We start from the raw sequence: 27,221 nt of genomic DNA, 5'->3' as shown, positions 1-27,221 counted from the left end.
CAGGACATCTGATGCTTTCTTCTGAACTGTACAGACTCTTCACAAGTGTGATATACATACATACATACACTTAAAATAATTCATTTTTTAAAAGATTTTGGGACTGGAGAGGTGGCTTAGTGGTTAGGAGCATTTGCTATTCTTGCAGAGGATCCAAGTTCCATCCCCAGCACCCACATGGTCTGTTAACACCAGTTCCAGGGGATCCAACATAGCAAGTTCCAGAATAGCCAGGGTTATGTAGAGAGACCTTATCTCAAAAAAAAAATTACATTTTTAAAATTTTTATGTTTATATTTGTGTTTGTGAGGCCATTTTTTCCCCCTGGAGCAGGAATCACAGGCAGTTGTGAGCTACCCAAAGTGGGTATTGAGGACAGAGCTTGAATCTTCTGGAAGAACAGCAAGCAATCTTTACTGAGCAATCTCTATTAAAAATATCTCTAATAGCCGGGCGGTGGTGGCACACACCTTTAATGCCAGCTCTCAGGAAGCAGAGACAGGTGGCTCTCTGTGACTTCGAGACCAGCTTGTTCTACAAGTGGGTTCCAGAACAGGTTCCAAAGCTACAGAGAAGCCCTGTCTCGAAATAAAATAAAATCTCCAGCTTGGCCTACAGAGCGAGATCCAGGAAAGGCACAAAGCTACACAGAGAAACCCTGTCTCGAAAAACCAAAAATAAATAAATAAATAAATAAAATAAAATAATCTTTAATAAAGTCTCCAACTCTGCTTCAAAACAAGTAGGCCTGGATTTCTTTTTTTTTTTTGTAAAAGTCACAAATCCCATTTTGGCCTGAGTCATGGTCCCTGAAAGATGAAGGGACCTCCTCAGGCTGTGTGAGTGTGACAGTTTGAGAGTGACAGTGTGGAGCTGTGTTTCGGTCCTCTCACTTCTAACAATTCTAACAAAATTTAGAACTGTAGGCCAGTTCTACTTCCTGCTGTAGACAGGACTATTTGCAGAGTCCATATAACGTTATAACGATCCGGAAGGACCCAGGATGCTCTGCTCATTCAATAGGCTGACACCATATGTCAGTCACTAAGTCACCACGGCCAACAGAGGCATGGGACCCTACTTTTCCAACCATCCTCCATCTAAGTTTCTATGTTCTTCCCACCCTCCTTCCTTCTCTTCTTTCCTTTTTTACTTTCTTCTTCTTCTTCTTCTTCTTCTTCTTCTTCTTCTTCTTCTTATTATTATTATTATTATTATTTATTTTTTTTTTAAGATTTATTTATTTTTGCTGAGCAGTGGGCAATGGTGGTGGTGCATGCCTTTGATCCCAGCACTTGGGAGGCAAAGCCAGGCAGATCTCCGAGTTGGAGGCCAGCCTGGTCTACCGAGTGAGTTCCAGGACATGCAGGGCTACTCAGAGAAACCCTGTGTCAAAAAAAAAAAAAAAAAAAAAAAAAAAAAGAAAGAAAGAAAGAAAAGAAAAGAAAAAGAAAGAAAGAAAAGGATTTATTTTAATTTATTTTATGTGTATGTGTTTTGCCTTCATGGATGCCCATGAACTATATGCATGCATGCTTGGTGCCTGAGGAGGCCAGAGAGGGTATCAAATCTCCTGCACCTGGAGTTACAGACAATTGTGAGCCACCTATGGATGCTGGCAACCAAACTCTGGTCCTCTGCAGAGCATGCAGGGCTCTCAACTGCGGAGGCAGCCCCATTTTCTTGCTTGTTTTGAGACAGTTTCTCATTCTGGCCTTCAGCTCTCTCTGTAGCTGAAGATGATCTTGAACTCCTGTTTCTGTTAATATTCTGACCCGCCCCCTTGAAACCCTGCCCCTTGGAGTGTAGAAGTCTCTTCTTCTCCTCCTCCTCCTCCTCCTCCTCCTCCTCCTCTTTCTTCTTTTCTTTTTTTTTTTTTTTTTTGTTTTGTTTTGTTTTTTGTTTTTTTGAGACAGGGTTTCTCCATGTAGTTTGGTGCCTGTCCTGCATCTCGCTCTTTAGACCAGGCTGGCCTTGAACTCACAGAGATCCGCCTGGCTTTGCCTCCCAAGTGCTGGGATTAAAGGCCTGTGCTACCACCACCTGGCAGAAGCCTCTTGTTAAGACTCTCTCTCTCTCCACTCCCACAAGATGTGCACCCCTTGAGACACCACCCCCCACCCCACCTCTCTCTCTCTCTCTCTCTCTCTCTCTCTCTCTCTCTCTCTCTCTCTCTCTCTCTTTCTCTCTCCTCTCCTCTCTCTCCACTCCCACAAGGTGTGCACTCCTTGACCCCCACCCCATCTCTCTCTCTCTTTTCTCCCTCTTTCCTGTCTTCTCTATGTCTCTCTATTATAATAAACCATTTTCGCTCGGATGTATCGTCTGGGTTGTGAATATCCACCCACGGCCCTGCCACCATGCCCGCATGGAGTGGGTTGCCCACCAGCCCCACCGCTGCATCTGCCCAGCATGCCACCCTGTTTCCCTGCATGGACGAGATATCCTCGGGTTCCCCGCGTAATATATCAAACAGTTTCACCTTTCCCAAGACTGCTGGGAGTGGTTACTAGCCTGTGACACCACACCTGGCAGTACGTATTTATTGTGGTACTGTTTCGATATTTTTTTGTTATCATTGACATTTTCACTCTCCTATAGTGCTGGTCATGGCACTGGAACAAAATGAAAACCCACACATAGGAAAGGTCTCCATCTTCTATGGTTTCATTCTTTTAAAATTAATTTCAGTAACATCTGTGTATATTTTGAACTGTTTCTATTAAGTTCCAACAATTAAGGCAAGTACAGATTTTTTGTCTTGAGATTAAAATCTAATGGAAAAAGCATCAAAAGTAGTTTTGCAAGCTTTTTTTTAAAAAAACAAAAACAAAACACCATGAGAACAGTGCTGCAGTCTGGCTGCCTTTTGTAAACAGTTAACGGATAACATTGCGTTACCATCGACATGAAGGCAGGAATGAAGTATGAATAGAGACATTTTGCGTCTCATGAGGCTCTGGGAGCTTGTCTGACAGAGATCCTTCTCTTCTGGAGAGATGCTAGTGCAGAACCTGGGGTGCCTGCTAAGAGGAGGAACTCAGGGAAGCAGCTGCAGCAGGGGCCCTTGCCCCTCATTCTGGAGTCAGTGGACACAGGAAGCCAAGAGCCCTGAGGGGTGTGTGTGTGTGTGTGTGTGTGTGTGTGTGTGTGTGTGTGTGTGTGTGTTAGAGAGTGTCACCTATGAACATATGTGTCTCTTCCCTGTTGTCTGAAAAATGCAATTTCCTTAAAATCTTTTTTTTAAGCATAGAGTCTGAGAGAGAGTCAAAGACAGGACCTCATGCTGACCAGGGCAGTCCTTTTCTGACTAAGCTCTCTCAGCCCTGAGTTTTTTTTTTTTTTTTTTAGTTCTTTGAGAGTTTCTTTCAACATGTTTTTTTGTTTGTTTGTTTGTTTTGGGGTTTCTCTGTGTAATATCTCTGTCTGTCCTGGAACTCAATTTGTAGACCAGGCTGGCCTAGGATTCAAAGATTCTCCTGCCTCTACCTCCCAAGTGCTGGGATTAAAGATGTGCACCACCACATCTGGCTTCATACAAGTTTTGATCATTACCTTCCAATTCTTTACAGATCCACCTCCTCCCTTGTCCTACCCACAAAGCTTTGTGTCCCCCCCTTTTTTAAATTATTTCCTTTTTTTTTGTTTTTTGAGACAGGGTCTCTCTACATAGCCCTGACTGTCCTGGAACTCACTGTATAGACCAGGCTGGTCTAGAACCCACAGAGTCTGCCTGCCTCTGCCTCCCTAATGCTGGGATTATAGGCAGGCACCACCATCCCTGATCACTATTCTTTTCTTTAAATCCTTCAAGACCAATTTATGGTGCCCAAATAATCTTGGCTGTGTGGTCTTCCACTTCAGAGTGGTCAGCTTCTCAGGGGCTATGCTCTTAGAGAAAACTGTCGCTCTCTATCCTGGTAGCTAACAGTGACCAGTAGCTCTTCAGCTAGGGGTGGGGTTTGTGCCCATCTCACCTGTGCATGCTGGGATTTGGTCTGGTTTGGGTTTCCACAGATCTTGTGCAAGCTGTTAGCACCACCGTGGTGAGTCCATTTGTGCAGCTGCCCTGATGTGTGTGCAAAAGACACTGTTTCCTTGTGGTCAGCTGCCTCTAGCGCTCACACTCTTTCTACCTCCTTCTGCAGTGATCGCTGAACCTTGGCAGGGCTAGTGTGATATGTATGTTCCTTTCAGGGCTGAGCACTTTTCAGTCTCTTATTTCCTGCACCTTGGCCAGTTGTAGTTTTGGTCACTGTGTTTATCACTATCTACTGCAAATAGCAGCTTCTCAGAGGAGGGTTGAGAGACACATTGGTCTATGAATGTAATGAAGATTCACCAGGAGTTGGTTTAATGCTATGTCAGTATAGCAGTATAACAGTAGTAACTTCTACCGTAAGACCTAGGACTTGTCCAGCCACGGGTTCTTAGCCATGTAATGGTGGCAAGTGTGAGTTTCATCTTGTGGAGCTGAACTTAAATCCATTCGGAAAGTGGTTGATTACTCCCATGATCTGTTTATTTAATATCTATCTATCTATTTATCTATCTATCTATCTATCTATCTATCTATCTATCTATCTATCATTTTTGAGGTCTGGAACTTGCTATGTATTTCAAGATGGTCTGGAATTCACAAATTCACAAAGATCATGTCCAGCATTAGGCAGGTATTCTTAACAACTGAGTTATGTGCTATCTGCAGCCCCTGTTCTTTTGAATTCTGTCTTTCTTGATCCCTTGGCCTATACACCGAGTGCTTAGCCTGTGAGGACAGGCAAAGGATGCTGGAAAGGAGCCCTTCTGTTGTAAGGAGGGGTTCTTGAGAAGGATCTGCTTAGATATCAGGGAAGGGAAAGGTTAGCCTCTGCCTCTAACATGTTAAACTGTGCTATTCTCATTCTCTCTCTCTCTACACACACACACACACACACACACACACACACACACACACACACACACACACACACCATTTAGAATGCATAACTTTTTTCTTCATGACTGCAAGGATTTTGTGGACAGATACTTGGAAACGACACATTCTACTACCAAACTGGGCTGCCATCTCCACCAGGTCAGCCTCCTGTCCCCCTCCTTTCCTCCTAATTAGAAGTTTTCATTCTTGTTCTGTTTTTCTGCATCTTGTCATCTACTTTCAGCTCATCACACAGAGAACTCACAGAGAGTGCAGCCATGAGAGTGACACTGGGAAGGACCTGGGAACAGAGGCAGGTCCGCTAGAATGGGGACGAGCCCCAGGCATTGCCCCGTCTGGGATGGAAGAGAAGTACATGTCAGAAGAGGACATGGAGCCAACCAGAAGCCAAGGCCTGAGAACTGAGGTCTGGCAAGGAGACCTCCATTCTATAGCTCCAGAGGCAGATGTGGATCTGCCAAACGGAGGTGAAGTTCTGGCCCACTTCTCCATTGCCAGTAGAAGACATCTGAGTCCTATGATGGGACACTGGTGCAGGCATCACTAAGGATCTTTGCCACTCTGGTTTCTAGGATGATACAGACACAGTGGTGTGGAATTGCTGCCCAGATCAATGCTTGCTTCTCAAACTCTAAGCTGTCCATCAGCCCCACAGGTTGACAGTGGGGGCAGATCAGTCCTCGATGGTAACCGACGCTCACACTGCTGGTTCTCGGTCAAGCATGAAGTATAGAGCACTCAGGGGGCAGGCTGCCAAATGGAGATGGCCATCAGCCCAGGCTAAAAGAACCTGAGATACACAGGGGCATTGGCAGGGTGTAGAAAGCTGCAGCATTTCCCAGCATGCACAAGGACCCGGGGTCCATTCCAAGAGCCTCAAGAGAGAGCGGGGAGTGAAGAGGCAGAACTGAGATAGCAGCATTTCTTGTGAGCGGCACTCCACTCAGGCCCTCTTCCCTGAGCTCTGTCTGCAGCTACCTGACTTGCCACCACCTTGACTCTTGTTTGATATCACCTGCCCTTGGGGGAAATTTGTGTTCTTTTGGTTATGCCGACTCTGGATGCCTGAAGATTATGGCCTTGTGTGGTGCTATATGCCTGGAATCCCACTCTTTGGAATCTTAGAATTATAACTAAAATGAGGAGCCATCTTTATATTGTTACAAAATAATCATGGCTTTTTTTTTCACATTTCTTTATTGTGTGTATGTGTACTTGCATGTGTGCCACAGCAAGTACATGGTGCTCAAGGACAATCTGTGTGAGTCAGTTCTCCCCTTCCGGAGTCCCGTGCGTGGGTTCTGAGGGCAGACAGAAGTCATGTCATTAGGCAGAAAGCATCTTTACCCTATCTTGAAAAAAATGGAGGACAGGGGAAGGGAAATCATAATCAGAATATATGGTATGGCCAGGTCGTGGTGGCTTACACCTTTAGTCCCAGCACTCAGGAGGCAGAGGCAGGCAATTCTCTGAGAGTTCAAGGCCAGCCTGGTCTACAAAGCTAGTTCCAAGACAGCCAGGGCTGTTACACAGAGAAATTCTGTCTTGAAAACAAACAAACAAACAAAAAAGCATGGGAAAAAACTATTTTCAATTTAAAAAAAAAAAAGGAAGAGAATGAGGACAAGGAAATAAATACCTAGTTAGGGCATGGTAGCTCAGGCCTGTAATTCCTACCACTAGGGAGACTGAGGCAGGAGGATCAGTTAGGCTAGCCTGGGCTACATAGCGAGTTCAAACCTAGTTGGGCCACAAAATAAAAACTTGTATTGAAACAAAAAAACTAAAAACTAATAGCAATAGCCAGGCGGTGGTGGCACACACCTTTAATCCCAGCACTTGGGAGGCAGAGGCAGGCGGATCTCTGTGAGTTCGAGGCCAGTCTGGGCTATCAAGTGAGTTCCAGGAAAGGCACAAAGCTACACAGAGAAACCCTGTCTCTAAAAACCAAAAAAAGAAAACTAATAGCAATAATTTAAATTTTTATTTACCTTTATTTTTATTGTTTTCAGACAGGGTCTCACCCTGTAGCCCTGGATGGCCTAGAACTTACTATGTAGACCAGGTTGATTTTAAAACTCACAGAGATCAAGCTGGGCGGTGGTGGCACACGCCTTTAATCCCAGCACCCAGGAGGCAGAGGCAGGTGGATCTCTGTGAGTTCAAGGCCAGCCTGGTCTACAGAGTGAGTTCTAGGACAGGCTCCAAAGCTACACAGAGAAACCCTCTCGAAAAACCAAAAAATCTCACAGAGATCTGCCTGCTTCTACCTCTCTAGTGCTGGAATTAAACTTGTATGCCACTAGGCATGGCTGAAATACTTAAATTAAAAAAATTGTTTGAGATAGGGTCTCATGTAGCACAAGCTAGCCTCAAACTTGCCATGTAGTCAAGGATGACCTCAGACACCTTTATCGTCTTCTCATTTCACATGTCCTAAGTTTTTCTTTTTGACATTTGTGTGTGCGATTTTGTTGGGGAGGGGTCACGTGTACAGGAATGTGTGTGTGTGTGTGTGTGTGTGTGTGTGTGTGTGTGCGCGCGCACATGTGTGCTCCCACGTGTGCCAGGGCATGCATGTGGAAATCAGAGGATCACTTTGGATAGTCAGTTCTCTCCTTCCTCTGTGTTGATCCCAGGAATGACATTCATGTTGCCGGGCTTGGTACAAATGCCTTTACCTGATGGGCTGTCTTGCCTGCCCTGGGGCCAACACACACACAAAAACGTTTCAAAGAACCGTTTTGAAATAGATCCCTGATCACAGGGATATGCCTCTGACAATGTCTGTGATAGAGATGCTTAGGATTTGGGCAATACAATGATGGGTAAGGGAATGGATTGCTTAAAAAAAAAAGTCCTCACATTAGTTAGAAAAGGGTGTTGGAGCCCCTGGAGTTTACAGATGATTATGGGTTACGAGTGTTGGGAATTAAACCCAGGTCCTCTGCAAGAGCAGCCAGTGCTCTCAAACACTGAGTAATCTCTCTATGGTGATTTCTAATTTTAAATTACATACATTTAATGTAGACTTTGAATATAAGTGTAAGGGCTAAGAAATAGGTGGTCAGATAAAACAAAAGAAAGTCACACCCCAGAGCATGGGCACAGACTTCTCAACAGTCAGTAACTTCAGTTCTAGGAGACCCAGTACCCTCTTCTGACCTCTGTGGGCACCAGGCACACATGTAGTGTACATACATGTAGGCAAAACACTCATACACATAAAATAGATTTAAAAAAAACATGAAAAAACAGGTAGCTGGAGAGATGGCTCAGTGATTAAGAGCACTTGCTGCTCTTCCAGAGGATCCAGCACCCACTAAGAAATCTGACACCCTCTTCTTTTCTGGCCTCTGTGGGTACCTGCACACATGTAGCACACACACGTACACACAGAGAGATACATATTCACATAAATAATTTTTGTTGTTTTGTTTTGAGACAGTCTCTCTATAGCCTTGGCTACAGAAAAGCAGCCAGGCCAGGCATGGTGGTGCACGCCTTTAATCCCAGCGTTTAGGAGGCAGAGGCAGGCAGATCTCTGTTGAGTTCAAGGACAGCCTGGTCTACAAAGTGAGTTCCAGGACAGCCAGGGATACACAGAGAAACCCTGTCTTGAAAAGCCAAAAGCCAAACAAACAAATACAACTTAAATTTGCTTGCTTATGGGGCTCATTTTCCTGCATTAGTTTTTTAAAACTTTTTTTGTAGTCTCAAAATGATAGTCATTTTTTTCCCCCAGATAATTGGAGAATTACTGGCCACTCTTCTAAGTTAGAACTGGTTCTTTTAGAGAGTTTCAGTGATGTCTAGACAGAAATCCACACATGTTAATACCATAGAAGGAATGTTCAGAGTTTCGAAAAGATGACTGTACTTTTTTCTTTCCACCCCCAAAGTTCAGCTACTCTATTTGAAATTATTAGAACTGTACCTTTGCATCTGCTGTTATTGTAGAAACAGGTGTGATGGAAACAGGAAATAGAAAAGTTAAGACTTGGAATGGACCTGTTAATAAAAAGAATCTCTCTCTTGCCATTCTTCCCTCTCCTCTGAGACAAGGTCTTATTTAGCTGAATCTGTCCTCAAACTTACTGAGTAGCGAAAGGTGATCTTGAACTTGTGCTCTTCCGGTCTCTGACTCCCAAGTGCTAGAATTCCAGGTGTTAGTATGTGGTGCTGGGGATTAGGATTTTTTTTTTTTAGATTATTTATTTATTATGTGTACAGTGCTCTGTTTGCGTGTATCCCTGCAGGCCCAAAGAGGGAACCAGATCTCATTACAGATGGTTTTCAGCCACCATGTGGTTGCTGGGAATTGAACTCAGGACCTTTGGAAGAACAGCCAGTGTTCTTAACCCTGAGCCATCTCTCCAGCCCCGGATTAGGATTTTGTGCATGTTAAGCAAGCATGCTGCCACCTGAGCTAAGTCCCCATCCCTAGTGTTTTGAGACAGGGTCTTACTTCTGTGGACCAAACTGACCTCAAATTCACTGTGCATCACCTTGAGCTGCTCATCCTTCTGCATCCACCTCCCCAATGCTGGGAGTACAGACCTGCACCACCACACCCATTTTTAAGTTGTTTACACCCTGACTTTAAGTGCTGGAAAAATGGTTCAGTGGTTAAGAGCACTTGCTGCTCTTCCAGAGGACCGGAGTTCCTTTCTCAGCACCCACATAGACCCTCACAAGTGCCTGTAACTTCAGCTCCAGGGGATCTGACACACTCCTGCACACACATGAAAATACTCATACCCACACATCAACACTGGCCCTCCCCACACAGAAATAAATCTTTTAAAAGGTTAGAAACTGGCCGGGCAGCAGTAGTGCACACCTTTAATCCCAGCACTCGGGAGGCAGAGGCAGGCAGATCTGTGTGAGCTCGAGGCCAGCCTGGTCTACAGAGTGAGATCCAGGACAGGCACCAAAACTACACAGAGAAACCCTGTCTCGAAAAACCAAAAAAAAAAAAAAAGGTTAGAAACTGTCTCTAATGGGTATGGTGGTACACGCCTTAGTATTTAGGGGCCAACCTGGTCTACACATCAAATTACAAGGCAGCCAGGGCTGTTACAGAGAGAAACCCTGTCTAGAAAAAGCAAAAACAACATCAGACAAACAAACAATTGGCCCTAGAAGCCCCAGACGCATGGGAAAGAAATAAGGAAAAACACCAGTATTTGGGGGTTACTATTCAATCCGGACAATCTTCACTTTTATTTAGCATGTTGCTATATGTACTTTCCAAAAAATTTTTCTTTCAGGGGTGAGGATCCCTTGGCCTTCGAGGTGGGTTTTGTAATCTGCTGATAGACAGGAGTCTTCTTGGCCACTATGATCTCATCGACAGCCACCAGCTGCTGCACCAGCTCAGCGGCAGCTCGTAGGCCTTGGGCTTTGGCCCTGAGTATGTCCCACACCCCTTCGTGGGCTACGTTTATGATCCCGTCTGCTCCCACTCCAACGAGGAAGTTCCCAGCTTGGTGAATTCCACTCATTTCTGCCATCACACGTTGGGCAGCTAAGCCTGCGTTCTCGGCCAAGGTTTTAGGCAGAGAACGCAGGGCTTGGGCAAATGCTAGGAAGGCCAGACCGTCGGGGCCTGCCAGTCGGCTGCCTTTGTCCACCAGAATTTTTGCTAGAGCCATTTCTGTAGCACCAGCTCCTGGCAGCACTCTGGGATCTTGACACAACTGGGAAAATGCATCAATGCCGTGGTAGACAGCCTGCTCTGCACCCCGAAGTCCCTGGATGGTAGGTCCCCTAAGGAGCACCGTGAAAAAAGGTGACCTCTCGTTTTCCCACTCAAACATCATTGCCACACTGTCTCCAAACTTCTGCCTGTAAACCTTCTGGCACTTCCCCTGCTCCGGGGGCGGAAGCAGCCGCGTGAGCAGAGGAGTACCCATCATCTCACTCAGGTAGACCATCTCCTTTCGGGATTTGGCTTGAATCACCATGATGCCACAACTGTCAGCCTGGAGCACCAAATTCTCATTAACTTCCCCCCATACCACTGCCACATTAATGTCCATTGCAGCCAGCTCGGTTACTTGGTTTTCCACTTGTTCATTTTGTTTCCGAAATCTTAGTAGTTCTTCAGAGCTGGAGAGACAGGGTGTGGCCAGGGCAAATGTATTCGTCGGACCAAAGGGGCAAATAAACAGGGCCACCCTGGCATTAGCTAGCACCTCGGTCTTTTGTCCACAGGGCTTCCCAGATATTGCTAACCCCGTGAGAATCTGAGAATCATTCAGCGTCCCCCCCTGCAGCATGCACACGCCAATACGCTCAGGCTTGAAGCTGCCATTTGGCTCCCTGTTAACCCAGCACACGTGAGCCACGAGCTTGGTTAAATACTCTGTGTGGGAGAGGGCGTGGGTGTTCATCACAGAATAGAGGGCCCAGGATGGGTCTTCCAAAGGCCCTAGAGCGCGGATGGCCAGGGAAGGCAGAGCTGTCAGGACTTCTGCTGTGGCCGTGGCTAAGGCCTCCCGGAGCTGGGTTCGAGCTAAGCCAGCCCACAAAAGATGCTGGGCCTGGTCCAGCAAGGCTTCAGTCAGGAGAACTACAAAGGCTGTGCCATCCCCAGTGTTCTCTGCCTGTGTTTGGGCTACTTCTCGGACAAACTGGGCAGCTGGGTGCTCCAGTTTCAGAGCCCTGAGGATGACAGCGGCATGACCTGTACAAACGGTTTGCCCCTTAGCAGTCACCAGGAACTTCTGCCGGCCATAGGGGCCATAGCAAGGCCGGATGATACTGGCTAGGGTCTGAGCTGCAGCTGTGGCCCTCAGTATGCACGAATGTTCCTCTCCTAGAGACTCCGGTTTTTGCTCTAGGCTTGGTGCCAGCCTCTGGGGCAGTTCTAAGGCTGATGGGACTTTGTTTTGCTTGGCCTGGGATGGTGGGGAGACCGCCATGGGTTAGACTCTAACCATTAAAGGAACTCTAGAAATGGCAGTAGATACACCCTTGGCCTCTTGGAAGCTGCTCCAGAAGCCAAATGCACATCACCTGCTCCAGGTAGAAGCCAACCGGAAGTGGATCTCCACTTTGCTTCCGAGGATGAGGTACAGGGAGCTCAGTTCCAGACCCGTCTCCAAAGCTGAGTCTGAGCAAACCAGGCTGGCGAGCCCTCCGACTCACATGCGCAAACGGCACCTCTGATGACGTCACAGAGTAGGGAATGGAACCAGAGACAAAGAATGAAGTCACAGAGGGACAGTGAGCATGAGTGAGGAGACCCCGAGAGAGGGGCAAAACCAAACAATCCAAATCCCTCTAGTGTCAAAATCCCTGAGGAAGCCTCGTCGGCTCTCTTTGCTCGTTTTGAGAGGGAACCGAGGCTGGGGGTGTCCTACGTAGCACCCAAAACCAAAACCAGAAGTAGTAATACAACGTGACACAGCTGCCCATGCAGTGGGTGTCCCTGGAACCCCAGCATCGGGAGGCTGAGGCAGGATTGCCACAAATTCCATGCCAGCCTAGGCTATAAAGTGAGAAGGTCTCCAAAAGCAAATGGACTAAAAACAAAGACCAACAACAAAAGACCCGAATACAAACCTAACCAGACAGAGCCTCATTGTAGTACCCAGGAGGCAGGGCCGAGAGGATTGTCACCGCTTTGAGGACAGCCTGGTAACTACAGAGGGAGGGCTAGGCTAGTCAAGGCTAGGTTGTGAGAGCCTGTCTCAACAAGACAAAAACCTGGCAGAATGGAGTGTGGTGGTACACACCTACACACCCTGTCCTTGGGAGGGGAATGCAGGAGGATTACTTTGATTGGAGGCCAACTGGGGCCACACAGCAAGACCCTGTTTTACAGAACAAAATTCAGACTACAGCATACACCGCTTTTACAGAAGACCCTGAATTAACCCCAGCACTCACATTGAGCACCTCACAACTACCTATATCTCAAGCTCCAGGGAACCTAACTCCTCTGGCATCTGCCAGCACCTGGGTTTGTTTGCATACACCCACACTCAGATATTCAGAATATTAAAAAAATTTTTTTTTAAAGCTGGGGATGGTGGCTCACACCTTTAAATTCTAGCATTTGAGAGGCAAAGACAAGCAGACCTCTACGTTTTTGAAGCCAGCCTGGTCTACATAGTGAGTTCCAGGCAAGCTAAGACTATATAGTGAGACTCTAACTCAAAAAACAAAGCAAAACAAAACAAAATTTAGAAAACCAGCCATGGCACTGCACTCTATGAGTTCAAAGCTAGCCTGGTCTACGTAGTAAATTCCAGGCTAGACAGACACCCTGTCTCAAAACAGCAGAACAACAACAACAACAAGCTCCTGGCCTCCAAGACTCGAAGCCTCCCCCTGTCCTCCCCTGTTCTTTATCCCTGTTGGATTTGTCGGAGTATTGATGCTTATAATATAGTCTAACAAGTACCTCTTGAGTGCCCACTGTGACCAGTGCCAGCTGAAACACACAGGCAGGACTTGGAAACTTGAAGAGGAAACAAATTTGTAGGGAATGAACCTAGCCTTTGACAGATGTAAGGGGGAGTGCCTGGTGTGAAGACAAAGGTGTCAGTTGAGGTTGGAGGAAAGTCACAACGATGCCATCCATTTTTCACGTTTACTGACAGTTGTCTCTGAGAGACACAGAACCTGGAACCTAAAGCAGCACAGATCGTGATCGAATGGTGGCATGGAGCCCTGGGGGGATGGTGGACATAGTCTTAATGCTGTCACCCAAGGGCCGCTGCAAGGGAAGGGGAAGCTAGCAGAGTGGACGGAAATTCAGTGAGCAGATCATCGTATAGGAAGAAAAACAAGCGGGATTGTTCTGTAAAACTAAAATCATTCTAAAAGAGCCCAGGGGCCTGGAGAGGGGCTTCTCAGAACCCACATCTGGCGTCTGGTGGCTAACAACTGCCTGACACTCCAGTTCCAAAGGATCCAGTAATCCTTTGGTCTTTGGGCACCTGCAGACGACATGTGCACATATCTCCACATGGACTCACACAAATACACAGAATTAAAAAATAAATAAGTAAAGTAAACTAAAATGGAAAGAAACCAGGTTTGGTGCCTCGTACTTGTAATCCCAGCAACTCAGAAGGGTGAGGCAAGAGGATTGCAAGTTCAGGGCCAGCATGGGCTATCTTTTTATTTTTATTTTTTTTTGAACTATTTGAACTAAGGGTCTCATTAGCTATCATGGCTAGACTGGAACAGTTTGGCCATAGAGTTGTGCCTGCCTCTCCAGAGTGCTGGGCTATATTTCAATACCTGTCTTAACCAAAACAGCCAAAGAATTGACACACACAGAAAGAAAACAGAAGTGCCCAGTGCATAGGAAGTCAAGGTCATTTACAATCCCCACTCAGATGTTACCATCGTTTTTCCCCTTTGTGACAAGTTTTTTATGTTGTTGGGCTTTTATTATTGTTTTTTGAGACAGGGTCTTTTTACACCGTTCTGGCTGTCCTGGAACTCACTCTGTCGACGAGGCTGGCCGCGAACTCACAGAGATCCACCTGGTTCTTCCTCCCAAGTGCTGGGATTAAAGGCATTAGCCACCACCGCCGGACTGTTTTGTTTTGTTTTTTTGTTTTGTTTTTGAGACAGGGTTTCTCTGTGTAGTCTTAGCTGCCTTCGAACTTGATCTGTAGACCAGGCTGGCCTTGAACTCACAGAGATCCTCCTGCCTCTGCCTCCTGAGTGCTGGAACTCACAGAGATCCAGATGGATCTCTGCCTCTCTAGTGATAGGGTTAAGGGTGTGTGCCACCACGGCCTGTCCTCTATGTCTAATCTAGTGGCTGGCTTTGTCCTCTGATCCTCAGGCAAGTTTATTAGGGTACACAATATTTCACTACACCATTCTGGTCTGTATATCGAGTTCCAGGCCAGCCAGAGACACACATTTTCTTGGGCAAAAATGGGCTGAGAGAGGACAAAGACCGAGCAGCCTTGCTCTACACCTGTCCAAAAGGGAATGGGACCATCCTCATGGAGACAAGAGAGGTGAAGGATGAACATTGTTTTAAGTAGCAGTGGAAGTAAAACGAATTGATGGCGCGCGCGGGGGGGGGGGGGGGGGGGGGGGGGGGGGCACAAGATGACAAGGAGAAGCCTCCCCCCCACCTCCAAACAGTTTAGCAGACTGGAGCTAAAAGCCATAGACCAAGGGGAGAGGAGCACAAAGCTGGCTTGAACAGCTGGGAGGCAGAGGGGCTGCTTAGGACATCATGTACCAGGCTAAAGAATCCAGACACTAATCTAGGGGGCTGTGAGATTTGCTTTTTTTTTTTCTCCCCCCAGAGGTGAGGACCGAACCCAGGGCCTTGTGCTTACTAGGCAAGCACTCTACCACTGAGCTAAATCCCCAGCCCCGAGATTTGCTTTTGTCTGCAGAGAATTTAGTTGTTGTTTTTTAAGATTTATTTTTGTTATTTCAAATTGTGTGTTAGCTGGGCAGCGGTGGTGTCCACCTTTAATTCCAGCACTGGGGAGGCAGAGGCAGATGGATCTCTGAGTTCAAGGCCAGCCTGGTCTACAGAGCAAGTTCCAGGATGGCCAAGACTACACAGAGAAACCCTGTCTCAAAAACAAAACCAAACAAAAAAACAAGAAAAGAAAAAAAAAAAGCAAGCAAATCATGTTAAGGTGTGAGCATTTGCATGCAGATATGTGCATGTGAGTACAAGTGCCCAGGGAGACCAGAGGTGTCAGTGCCCTGGAGCTGGAGGTACAGAAGGTTGTGGTTTGCCTGACATAGGTCCTGAGACTCAGGTCCTTTGCTAGAACAGCAAGTGCCTTTCAACATTTAGCCATCTCTCCAGCCCCTATTTTGTATCATCTGGATCTCTGTGAGTTCAAAGCCACCCTGGACAAGAGATTGATTCAGTCTAGGAGAGAAACAGAGCCAGGCAGCAGTGACACACACCTTGAATTCCAATACTTGAGATCTCCTGCCTTTGCTGCCATTACTAAGGAAGCAGACATGCCTTTAATCCCAGTACTCAGAAGGAAGTGATATGGCTGAGCGGAGAAAGGTATATAAAGCATGAGGAGACAGGAACCAGAGCCATTCAGCCCAGAGCTTCTCGGCTGAAAGGCTTTTCAGGCTGAAGCCCTTTTTGGGCTGAAGCCCTTTTTGGCTGGACCCCTTTCCACTGAGGACTCAGAGACACTTAATCAGAGGATTCATGGAGTTGGCGAGGTGAGACATGGCAGTGGCTTGTTCTTTTGTCTCTCTGATCTTTCAGCATGTACCCCAATATCTGGCTCTGTTTTTTAATTAAAAGACCTATTTGATTTGGTGTTACCATGTGGCCCAGGGTGGTGATGATGCAGGCCTGTGGGCTAAGAATTTAGGAGGTAGAGGTAGGAAGATCAAGAGTTTAAGGCCAGTTGGCTGCATGGTAAGTTCAGGGAAACCTGGGATATGTGAGGCCCTATTTCAAAAACATAACAACAAAGACGCCCCTGACTGAAATTTGTGTATTATTAGTCTGTTGGCTCGATACATTTTCTAACTATATACATTGTATACAAAGATATGTAAAGGGTCAGTGCAGGGTCTGAACCCAGCACTTTGATATCCTCAGCCCTCCTAACAGTATGTTTTTTGATTTGGTAAGAAGGGTGCTGCTTGGTGGTTACACTGGGCTGAATGGTGTGTCCTATGGATGTGACCCCTCTTTTTTTTTTTGGACATAAAATGCTTTACATATGCTATTCACTAAGATTAAGACATACAAGATTGCTGAGGGTCTTTAGTCCAACAAGCTTGGTTTCCTGTGAGAAAAGAAGACAGAGATTCAGGGAAAGGAGATAAAGACAGAGAGATGCCCAGGGAAGGCCGTGTGATGATGGAGGCAGAGATTGGAGAAAGGGTGGAGGTTTTTCTTCAGCATCTACTAGAAGGAACCAGCTTTGTCAACATTTACTGTTGGTCTCTGGCCTCCAGAATGATGAGGAAGACGTATTAGTATTAGTAGTGTCTTAAGCCGCCGGATTGTGGTACTTTGTTGTGGCACCTGAGTTTGAAAAGAAGACAAACCTAGGAACAAATATGTGAGAGGGAGAAGGGAGAGGAAAGAAAGAGACCTTTTCTGGAACAGTCACAGCCATCCTTTGTTCTTGGAGAACTTCTACTGTAGGGCACTTGCTGGCATGTTTCCAGGTTACCTTCTGGTTATAGTTGTCTGCTGGGATGTCTTCTACCCCTCCAGCAAATCTCATAGACACCTTGAAAGTATGGTTTTATATACAGTGGATGTAAATTTTTGTTTGTTTTTTCAAGACAGGATTTGTCTGTGTAGCTCTGGTTGTCCTAGAACTCACTCTGTAGACCTATCTGACCTTGAACTCACAGAGGTCCATCTGCCTCTGCCTCCTGGGTGTTGGGATTAAAGGTGTGTGCTGCCACTGCCTGGCTTAAAGCAAGCTTTTTTATTCCAATACTATTCCAACTCCTAAGGTGGAGTTCAAGAGGTCAGCAAAGAGAAAGGCAGGTTGTTTTGTTTTGTCGTCCGTCCCCGTCCCCGTCCCCGTCCCCGTCCCCGTCCCCGTCCCCCCCCCCCCACAGGGTTTCTCTGTGTAGCTTTTAGAGCTTATCCTGGAACTTGCTCTGTAAAACAGGCTGACCTGGAACTCACAGAGATCAGCCTGCCTCTGACTCCGGAGTGCTGGGATTAAAGGCGTGTGCCACCACCACCTGGCTGGAAGACAGGGTTTTTATAGCTCAAGGCTAGATAGAGACTTTCTAAATGAGAGATTTGGCTGGCAAAATAGGCTGGGCAGAGCATAAGCATAACGAGTTAGGAATAATAACCTCCTAAAACAAAGACATGACTGCAAGCTGGTCCTAACAAGGCAGTCATAACAATAGGTAGTCATAATAACCTTTTGAAACAAAGGTAGAGCTGCAAGATGGTTCTAACAACTTTTTGAAACAAAGACATGGTTGCTGTTTCCTAGAACAGTCAGTACAGAACCATTTGTAGTTAAGGTTACAGGTTGGGGCATGGTCCAATCCTTGAGAAACAGAGATTTAATCATAAATGGAATGAGCATAGTTTGTCTTTACTATAAGATGGCTTTTAAGCCTAAAATGGAGGCAGGCTGGTTCATCATGTGGTAATACACAACTTTAATTCCAGCTATGGGAGGCAAAAGCAGGCAGATTTCTGAGTTCTAGGCCAGCCTAGTCTACATAGCAAGTTCTAGGACAAACACAGCTACATGATGAGATAGATGTCTCTCTCACACACACAAAAAGATAAATTTTTGACTGCTTGTATGTCTGTGCACCACGTGTGCTTAGTGCCCTCAGAGGCCAAAAGAGGCGTCAGATCTCGTAGATCTAGAGTTAAAAACAATTGAGAGCTGCCATATGGATGCTGGATCAAACCTCATTGTTCTGCAAGAACAGCCAGGGAGTGCTCTTAACTACTGAGCCATATCTCCAGCCCATCCCATTTTGAAGATGATTGTTCTATTTATTTTCTTGCTTCTTCCTTTAAGTTTCCCAACACACAGACATGCTATACATTACTGACACATCTTATACAAAGTAATACATATAATGTATTTTTTCCCCAGTGATAAGAATGAACCTACAGCCTTGGTACATGTTACATAAGGATTCCACCATTGAGCTACACCCCCAGCAAAGTGCAACTTTAACAATAAAAATAGGTCGGGAGGTGGTGGTGGACACCTTTAATCCCAGCACTGGAAGCAGAGGCAGGCGGATCTCCATGAGTTCGAGGCCAGCCTGGTCTACAGAGTGAATTCCAGGACAGCCAGGGATGTTACACAGAGAAACTCTGTCTTGAAAAACAAACAAACAAACAAACAAACACCCAAAACTTAAAACCAAGCAAACAAAAAAACCCAGTAAAAATACAAACCCCCAAATAAATACTGTTTAAAATTTCAAACTGAGCTGGAGATGCAGCTCAGTGGTGGGCAGTTCCCTAACAGGCACAAAGTCCTTCATTTGGTCCTCAGCACTGACTGAAAAGAAAACAAGCCCTGGATAAACAACCCCAAAGAACTTAAGACTCAGCTTTCATGGAAAAACAGGAGGACAACAGTCATAGTGGACCTGGAGAGAGCCCTGGGGATGTTTTCATAGCTGCTAGTAGCAAAGCAAAGATTGCACTCTTAAGAAAGACACTCAGTGGCATCTATAGGTCATCAGTTGGAAAGAACGGATCTGGACTATAAATTTGTATGGAGTCACTGTCCTTCTAGACTCTTGGAGAATCACTCTTGCTTATTGTTTCCCGAGATGTTTTTTCTGTGTTGCCAGTAATGTACTCTCCCCAGTACTCCAACACATAAAATATATATGTACATATTTACTTATGTATGATTAAGAGAGTACTAGCTGTGCCCTGAAAGAGTGCAGTAGTTTAGAAAAACGTGGTATAGAAATGAAAAGACCTTTGTAATGCAGTTCTTTTTTTTTTTTTTTTTTTTGGTTTTTTTCGAGACAGGGTTTCTCTGTGTAGTTTTGCGCCTTTCCTGGAACTCGCTTTGGAGACCAGGCTGGCCTCGAACTCACAGAGATCCGCCTGCCTCTGCCTCCCGAGTGCTGGGATTAAAGGCGTGCGCCACCACTGCCCGGCTGTAATGCAGTTCTTTAGAGGTAGTTGCTATAGTTATTTCATACCTGTTATATTTTTAAAATGGTGCATATTTTACATTCTTTTTTTTTTTGAGTCTTATTATGTAACCCCAATTGGCCTTAAATTCACAGAGATCTTCCCGTCTCTGCCTTGTGAGTGTGCTGGGATTAGAGGCATGCATCATGTATCTGGCCTAATTATTCAGAAAAGTTATATGGGTGCCACTACACCCAGCTTCCTTCTTGTCTTTATGATGGTTCACGTTGAGAAAACAGCTACTTTCTACATTTTTGCCATTCTGGTCACAGAAAGGTATAATTTGCATGACTGATACGGAAAACCTTTATTGTACTGAGTAAATTCCTCAAATACTTCAGAGTCAGTCACTTTTTGTCACAGTAAAAAGATATTTGGAAATAATTTCAGGGAGGTGGCTTTATTTAGGCTCTCCGTTTTGGAAGTATCGGCTCATGGCTGGCTGGCTTCCTTGTTGTAGGCCTGTGATGAGGACGGACATTACAGGACAGGTGGAACAAAGGGAGGAGGAGAGGGTCAAAACAGACTTTCAAGTGCACCCCCAGTGACTTACTTAATCCAGCCAACACCCCCATACTAAGTTTCATCACCTCCAAAAATGCCATCCAAGTATGAGTCCACCAAAGCACTGGTCCGGTCACTTTGCCAAAGCCCTTACCTCCGAACATTGTGTGGGGAGCAAGTCTTCAATACATGAGTTTTGGGGAGACATCTCATTCAAACCATAGCACCTTTATCAGAATCCTGGGTTATATTTGATTTGTTTGCTCATGGCAACTTTATGCTAATGAATCCGCTATTAGTCCTCTTAAGACAGACCCTGATAATGTGCATGGTGGGAGGATCTCTGTGAGTTTGAGCTAGGCCTAGTCTACGTAGGAAATACAGGTCATTGGGGGCTACATACTGAGACATTGTCTTAGAAACAAACAACCCCCCAAAACAAACAAAAACGAAAAAACAAACAAACAAACAAAAAAAAACCAGACCCTGACTAACCGTATGCTTACACTAGCTACGGGAATAAAGATTAAGTCAGCACCTCATCTTCATCATCTTTTCCCCTTCATCCTTCTGGAAGCATTGCTGCTCAGATCTCAAGTTGTGTTCTACATACTCTACGACAGTCTGCTCCAGGTCTGTTCTGCTTCCTTGTAACTCTCCAGTAGTAGTAACTTGTAATATACATATATTCTGCCAAGGGCTATATGGCAAGGCTGTGTCTCAAAACAAAACAGAAAACTATGATGTTCTATAGCTTTGTACATGTGATACAGAAGAGAAGAAATGAGTATTCTAGCTAGTTTCAGTACAGGGGACTAATATTTGGAAAAAAACCAAGTTTTGACTTTTCCCCCAAAATAATATTTGCTGCAACACATGTAAACATAGAAACTACACACCAGAAACAACATAGGAAATTTCATGTTTTTCAACAATAGAAACTATGTTCAATTGTGCAAAGCATCCATGTTTTGGGGCGTGATGCTTTTGCTATTTTTAATGACACAAAATTGAGAAATGTGTATTCAAGGACGGTAATTATAAACAAGGTTATAATTCTGAATCTTGTATTTTTAAATTGATTTAATAAAAATGTGTATGTATGGTGTTTTGCTGTATCTATGTCTGTGTATCATGTGTGTACCTGCTGTCCATGGAGGCCAGAAGAGCCTGACAGATCCCCTGGAACTTAAGTTACAGACAGTTGTGAGCCTTCATGTGGGTGCTGGATTGAACATGGGTCCTCTGGAAGAGCAGCAAGTGCTTTAACCCTTGAGTCAACTGTCCACCCCACCTCTTATCTTTTTAAGATTTGTATGTGTATGTGAGTGAGTGCCAGAGGCCAAAGGTATTGGATTCCTTCAGAACTGGAGTTATAGGCAGTTGGGAGCTGTCTTATCTGAGTGCTGGGGATGGAACTTCTACAAAAGCAGCATGGGATCTTTTCAGCCTCTGTGCTATTCTTTTGAGATAAGGTTGTATGTAGCCTAGGCTGGCTTGTTATCCACTACATAACTAGAGATGTCCTTGACCTACCGATTCTCCTGCTTCCTCCTAAGTACTGGGTTCTAGGTTTATTCCATCAAGCCTATTTATTTTTGAGCTTGATTTTACAATTTGTTTTTAAATTTTAAGTTCTATTATCAACTTCCTCTTTTGCTTTAATTTGTGAATTATCTTACTCCTAGTTCAAATTTCTATCATCATGATTGTTATTTTTTTTGGGGGAAAAGTTTCTCTGTGTAACTTTATATACCTCAAACTCACAGAGATCCACCTGCCTCTGCCTCCCAGTGCTGAAACTAGAAGCATGTGCCACCACTGCCAGGCTTCTTTCTCTCTCTCTCTCTCTCTCTCTCTCTCTCTCTCTCTCTCTCTCTCTCTCTCTCTCTCTCTCTCTCTGTCTGTCTCTCTCTCTCTTTACAGGGTTTCTCTGTGTAGCTTTGGTGCCTGTCCTGGATCTCATTCTGTAGATCAGGGTGGCCTTGAACTCACAGAGATCGCCTGGCTCTGCCTCGGGAGTGCTGGGATTAAAGGCGTGCGCCACCACGCCCGGCTCTTTTTTTTTTTTTTTTTTTTAAAGACAGGGTCTCACTATGTAGCCTTGGCTGTCTTATGTAGAACATGCTAGCCTTGAACTCATAGATCCACCTGCCTCTGCCTTCCTAGCGCTGAGATTACAGGTGTGGGTTGGGCTCCATGCCTGTTCTTCTATTTCAACAATAACAACAATGTAACATTTTAATTTTTTTAGATGAATACTATTTTTTTTTTCCAAGATGGGGTTTCTCTGTGTTAACAGTCCTGGCTGTCCTGGAAATCACTCTGTAGCCCAGGCTGGCCTTACAGAGATCTGCCTCCCTCTGCCTCTGGAGCGCTGGGATTAAAGGCTTATGCCACCACCGCCCGACAAGAGCACGTATTCTTGCAGAGGACTGGAGCTGATTTCTGCTGCTCACAGGGCAGCTCACAAGTGCCTGTAACTCCAGTTCTAGGGGATTGGATACCCTCTGGTCTCTGCAGGTATCTGGACACACATAGTACACATAAACTTATACATACATACATACACATAAATAAATAAATCTTTAAAAACGATTCAGGTCTAGGGCTATAACTTAGCGGTGGAGTGCTTGATTAGTATGTGGAAAGCCCTGGGTTCAACAATATATTACCACAACAATAAATTAAAAAAAGCCAATTGTCTAGAAACCTCAATTTCCAAAAAGCATTTATTTAAAGCGAAATGTGTAGAAGGAAATGAAGAGGCGTCTTTTATATTTTTATTTAATAATTAAAAGTCACAGTGCATTATATTTCTCTTTTAATTTGTGGCTTACCTTTATCACGACAGCCTTCTTCCCTTCTCCAAGCTTCCTTCGACTGTACACATAAAAAAGCTGAAAAGGCCCGCAGAGATTAAACCCTGAAGGGATTCAAATGACTTAACGACTCAATTTCTCATTTCAGCCATTACAAACAACAACAACAACAACAAAAACAAAAAACTGTGCTTTCAGCTGAAATATATTCTGGACCCCCAAAGTTTGATTCAGAAGGGAAGCCCTGTTCAATGTTAATAACCTGGCTGCTAGGCAGCAGGAAACCATTGAAACTGTCGCTGAGGATGGAAAGAAGTGATCGCCGCCGCCGCCGCCGAGAGCGCTGGGATTCCGGGCTCCGTGCAGCGCTCAGCCGGGGACGGTCTACCCTAAGCCTTCCACAATGCTCCACAGATCTCTTTTCCCGTCTCTACTATTCCCACTCCCACACGCCAACCAACAGTAGGAAGGGAGCGCGGAGCAGCCCAGCGTCCTAGAGATTTCCACACCCGGCACGGTTTAGGCGGATTCTGGCCCCATTTTTTAAGGTAGCATTTGTGTTTTTGACGGGAGGCAGCTTAGCAGAATTCCCATTTTTCTTTTCTAAATCTCTTTAGCACGGACATCGTACACGCTGATGAATTTCTGTCCGTGTAGACACCTTTTATTCCTCTCAACCTGCTCGCTGGGCTTTTTGTCAAGCAGCCTCCCGGGCTCAACAGTGTTTAAAACATGACGTCGAACTACAGCTGGAGTTGAGATCGAACGTCGTCCTGCCATGGCCGCGCCGCAGCGGGGAAGCCTACGTGGGACTCCGCGGGGCCCGGGGCGGCCCACGCCCGCAGGGGGTCGCGGAGGCACGTGCGCGCCCCGCACGCGGGTGCACGCTCCGGAGTGTTTACACCACTCCCCGACCCGGGGCAGGCCCGACCCTGATCCCGGATCCCCGGTCCGCAGCTTGGCGCCCGCCAGAGCCCGAGTGGCAGCCACGGCCGCGTCAGAGCCGGCGGGGGAGGGGCGGTGAGGTCAGCGGCAGCGGCCAGGCTGCGCGCGGCGCATGCGCGGGGCCGGGCCCGTGAGTGGCAGCCGCGCGCGGGGGGGGGGGCGGGGGCGGGGGCGGGAGGCGCCTGTGTGTGGGCGAGCCGGCGGCGAGTTTGAGAGGTCTGTGGTGCGGGTCGCCCCGAGGGACCCGGGTGCGGGCCTCGCGCGACGGCCACGGCCGTGTGCGTGTGGTGTTTGTGTGGTGAACGCACAGCCGCAAAACTTCCTCCTCTAGTGCCCCGGGAGAGAGAAGCGAGCGTTCGCGAGCGAGCGAGAGGAGGGGACCCAGCGTGAGGGAGCCAGGCTTGATGGAGCCGAAAGCTAGCGCCAGGGAGAGATCCCGAGCGGGCGAGCCCCGAGCGTGAGGGAGCAATTCGCCAGCGAGCGGGCGGGCGAGCGAGCGAGCACAGGGAACGGCGAGAGCTCGCCGTGTGGAGGCAGCGATCGCCCGCGCGCGCGAGCCCCGAGCGTGAGGGAACTAGCCATCGCGGGGCGCGCCGTGAGCGAGCAGTGTGTGTTGAGGGAGCGACCGCCGGCGCGCGGCTGAGGGGCCGGCGCTCGCGCCACCCCGGAACCCACCACAACAACTGGAGCAGCTGTCAAAACTTCGCCGCGGCGTGGGCCTGACGGGCTGCGGGCGCGGGGGAGGGGTGGCTGTCGCCGCCCCGCCGCCCCCTCCGCGGTCCTTTCTCCTCCCGCCGCGGGCGGCCTGGGGGAGGGGCCGGGCGGAGACCCCTGCGGCCGCCCCGGGCCCGCGCCCCTTCGCGTCGCGCCCCGCCCCGCCCCGCCCCGCTCGGCGCCGCCCTCCGGCCCGGCCCCGCTGTCCCCCATCCCCGGCCGCGGCGCCCCGCCCCGCCCCGCGCGGCCGGCCCCGCCCGCCCCGGCCCCGCCCGCCCGCCCGCCCGCCCGCCTGCCCGCCGCCCCCCGCGGGCCCCTGCGCGCCGAGTGCGCGCGCCCGCGCCGATGTGTGTGAGTGCGTGTCCTGCTAGCTCCATGTTGCCGCCTCTCCCGGTACCTGCTGCTGCTGCTGCTGCTGCCGCTGCTGCCGCTGCTGCTGCTCCCGGGGCTGCGGGAAATGCGAGAGGCTGAGCCGGGGAGGAGCAACTCGAGCAGCAGCAGCGGCGGCGGCTGCGGCCGCTGCGGCGGGAGGAGCCCCCCAGGAGGAGGACCGGGATCCATGTGTCTTTCCTGGTGACTAGGATGTCGTCGGAGGAGGACCGGAGCGCGGAGCAGCAGCCGCCGCCGCCAGCACCCCCCGAGGAGCCCGGAGCCCCGGCCCCGAGCCCCGCAGCCGCAGACAAAAGACCTCGGGGCCGGCCTCGCAAAGATGGCGCTTCCCCTTTCCAGAGAGCCAGAAAGAAGTAAGTTGAGCGCGAGGGAGCCAGGCGGGCGGCCAGCGGCGGCGCGGCCCGGAGCTGTCAGGCCCCCGGCCCGGTGGGGGCGGGGCGGCCCAGGCGCGGCCCGGTTCGGCGGCGCCCGCGCAGGTCCCGCCGGCCGCGCCGCGCACTTTACTTTGGAGTTCGGCCTCGCTTCTGGGAGAACCGCCCGGCGGCTTCCCCAGGGCCTAGCCCGGCGTCCACACACGCCCCGCCGAGCACGCCCAGCTCGCTGCCCGGCCCGGCCGCTTGGAGCCACAAAGCTGTGGGCGCCAGGGACCGAGCTGTCAAACGCCGCCGCGGCCGGGTGGTCCCGGTGCGGCGGCCGGCGCTCTTTGTCAGCTCGCGGCTCCTTTAACTTTTCTTGCTCCCAGACCGGTGCTTTTGCCCCTTAATGATACATTAGGAAGCCATTCGAGCCTGTCCTCCCCATCCCCCACCGCCCCGAACCGCACCGCCCGGCTCCGCAGCCGGCGCTTGGGATCGCACGGGCCCAGGTGTGAGCAAGCCGGAGTTTCGGGGACGCGGCCGGGTTCCGCGGCGCTGACGGCCCAGAGCACTTTGTTTCGGGGAGAAGACAGCTTTAATCGTCGCTTGCCTAGTAACTTTGGGCAGGGAATGGCTTTCGATTGTTTTTGAGCGTACGTGAGGACTGTGCTCGGTGGATGAACTGGCCAAGAAATGTTGTCTTTACCAAGTGGTTATTTGGCAACTTTTGCCTGAAAAATTAGGGAACCCGTTTTAGTGCCAGTGAGTTAGTTGCCCAGCTATTGTGGCTCTTCTGGGTGCTGCGGAAGATTGGTGACCGTCTTTGAAAGTTGCAGAATGGCGTGTGTTGCTTACTCATTTCATTGTATGATATTCTCATTGAACTGTTGGTGGTGGAAGGGTGCGCTGGGACTTGAAGGAAGAAGCCAGCACATTTATGGATAGGCTTATTTCTTTGCTTTACGTGCATCCATTTGTTGTTCAGGAAAAAATAGTAGTATTAACTGAGGCATAGCCGCCTGGGCTTCGGGAACCCATTAAGGTCTTGACCCAATGTACCTTTTTTCAGGTTTGCTATCCTTCCACTACGAAATGTTCCAGGGCCTTCAGTCGCCTCCATATTTTATTGCCTGCTAGTTCCTACCTAGCTGTGTATCTCTTGAGAGCAACACTGTTTAGAGGATGTATACATTATTACATTAGGTTCTTTGTGATACAAAGTTAAGAGTTTGTCTGTTACATTGTATGGTGAGGTCCTGCATAAAATACCATTATGTCTCCCTTGACTGAAATTTGGAGAAGGTATGTGGAGTCTTAGTAACTTTGGACTTGGTCGGTTTAAAACACACACCGTTTTAAAAAGCACCACGGGTTTAAACCATGTTAGAGTTTTAATTTGATTCCTTCCCGTTTGCTGTTTGAAAAACATTTATTTCGCATAAGAAGGTCCGTGGTAGTGCACACCTTTAATCCCAGCACTCAAGAAGCAGAGGCAGGTGGATCTCTGAGTTCAAGGCCAGCCTGGTCTGCAGAGCAGTTCCAGGATAGCCAGGGCTAGACAGACAAACCCTGTCTGGAGAAAAGAAAAAGAAAAACTTTACAACTTATTACATTAATTTGAGATTGCTATGTTTTATATTTGTATTTAAATTCTTCCTTTTAGAAAGAGTAGACATACAAGTGCTCATTTTTGCAGCGATTGGGCCATGCACATATGCACACACATTGTGCCTCCCTGTTAACATGAGCTTAGTTGTATTAGTGCAACTCCGTTGTGTTAGTGAAACTCCTCTGAACTGGAAGGTAGGTTATTGCCACTTTATTATTTTAATTCCTAGTACTATTACTAATGGAGAGAAATGTGGCCTTTTGAGAAGTTAAACATTTTGCTAAAGAAT

At 47.6% G+C, this 27,221-nt stretch overlaps 3 protein-coding genes across 17 annotated transcripts in view; 1 reads left to right on the top strand and 2 right to left on the bottom strand.

Moving 5' to 3' along the window:
* LOC128099436 (uncharacterized) overlaps positions 1–23,976 on the bottom strand; it is a 31,244-nt gene extending 7,268 nt beyond the window's left edge. Inside the window, exon 1 of the mRNA XM_052721352.1 lies at positions 22,937–23,976. The gene's annotated coding sequence lies outside the window, so the exon portion shown is untranslated. The remainder of the gene's footprint in view (positions 1–22,936) is intronic.
* Cct8l2 (chaperonin containing TCP1 subunit 8 like 2) lies at positions 10,168–14,012 on the bottom strand. The gene has a single exon (XM_052721351.1). It carries the CDS (start codon positions 11,866–11,868, stop codon positions 10,180–10,182), a length of 1,689 nt encoding a protein of 562 aa, XP_052577311.1. The 5' UTR covers positions 11,869–14,012; the 3' UTR covers positions 10,168–10,179.
* An 899-nt stretch (positions 23,977–24,875) lies between the features above and the next one.
* The window catches only part of Kmt2c (lysine methyltransferase 2C), a 230,470-nt gene continuing 228,124 nt past the window's right edge, over positions 24,876–27,221 (top strand). For all 15 annotated transcript variants that reach the window (XM_052719471.1, XM_052719463.1, XM_052719473.1 and 12 more), the window contains exon 1: positions 24,876–25,320. In XM_052719471.1, coding sequence (XP_052575431.1) covers positions 25,160–25,320 — 161 coding nt within the window. In that variant the 5' untranslated portion in view covers positions 24,876–25,159. The remainder of the gene's footprint in view (positions 25,321–27,221) is intronic.

Source organism: Peromyscus californicus, unplaced genomic scaffold (genome assembly GCF_007827085.1).
Source record: "Peromyscus californicus insignis strain IS unplaced genomic scaffold, ASM782708v3 Scaffold_6__1_contigs__length_162567912, whole genome shotgun sequence".
Lineage (NCBI taxonomy): Eukaryota > Metazoa > Chordata > Mammalia > Rodentia > Cricetidae > Peromyscus > Peromyscus californicus.
Note: the sequence above shows the minus strand (reverse complement) of the source record. Positions and strands in the feature narration are given on the sequence as shown.

What these genes read in the sequence shown, in the direction of transcription:
- Cct8l2 (XM_052721351.1), bottom strand. Translation starts at nt 11,868, where the DNA reads ATGGCGGTCTCCCCACCATCCCAGGCCAAGCAAAACAAAGTCCCATCA.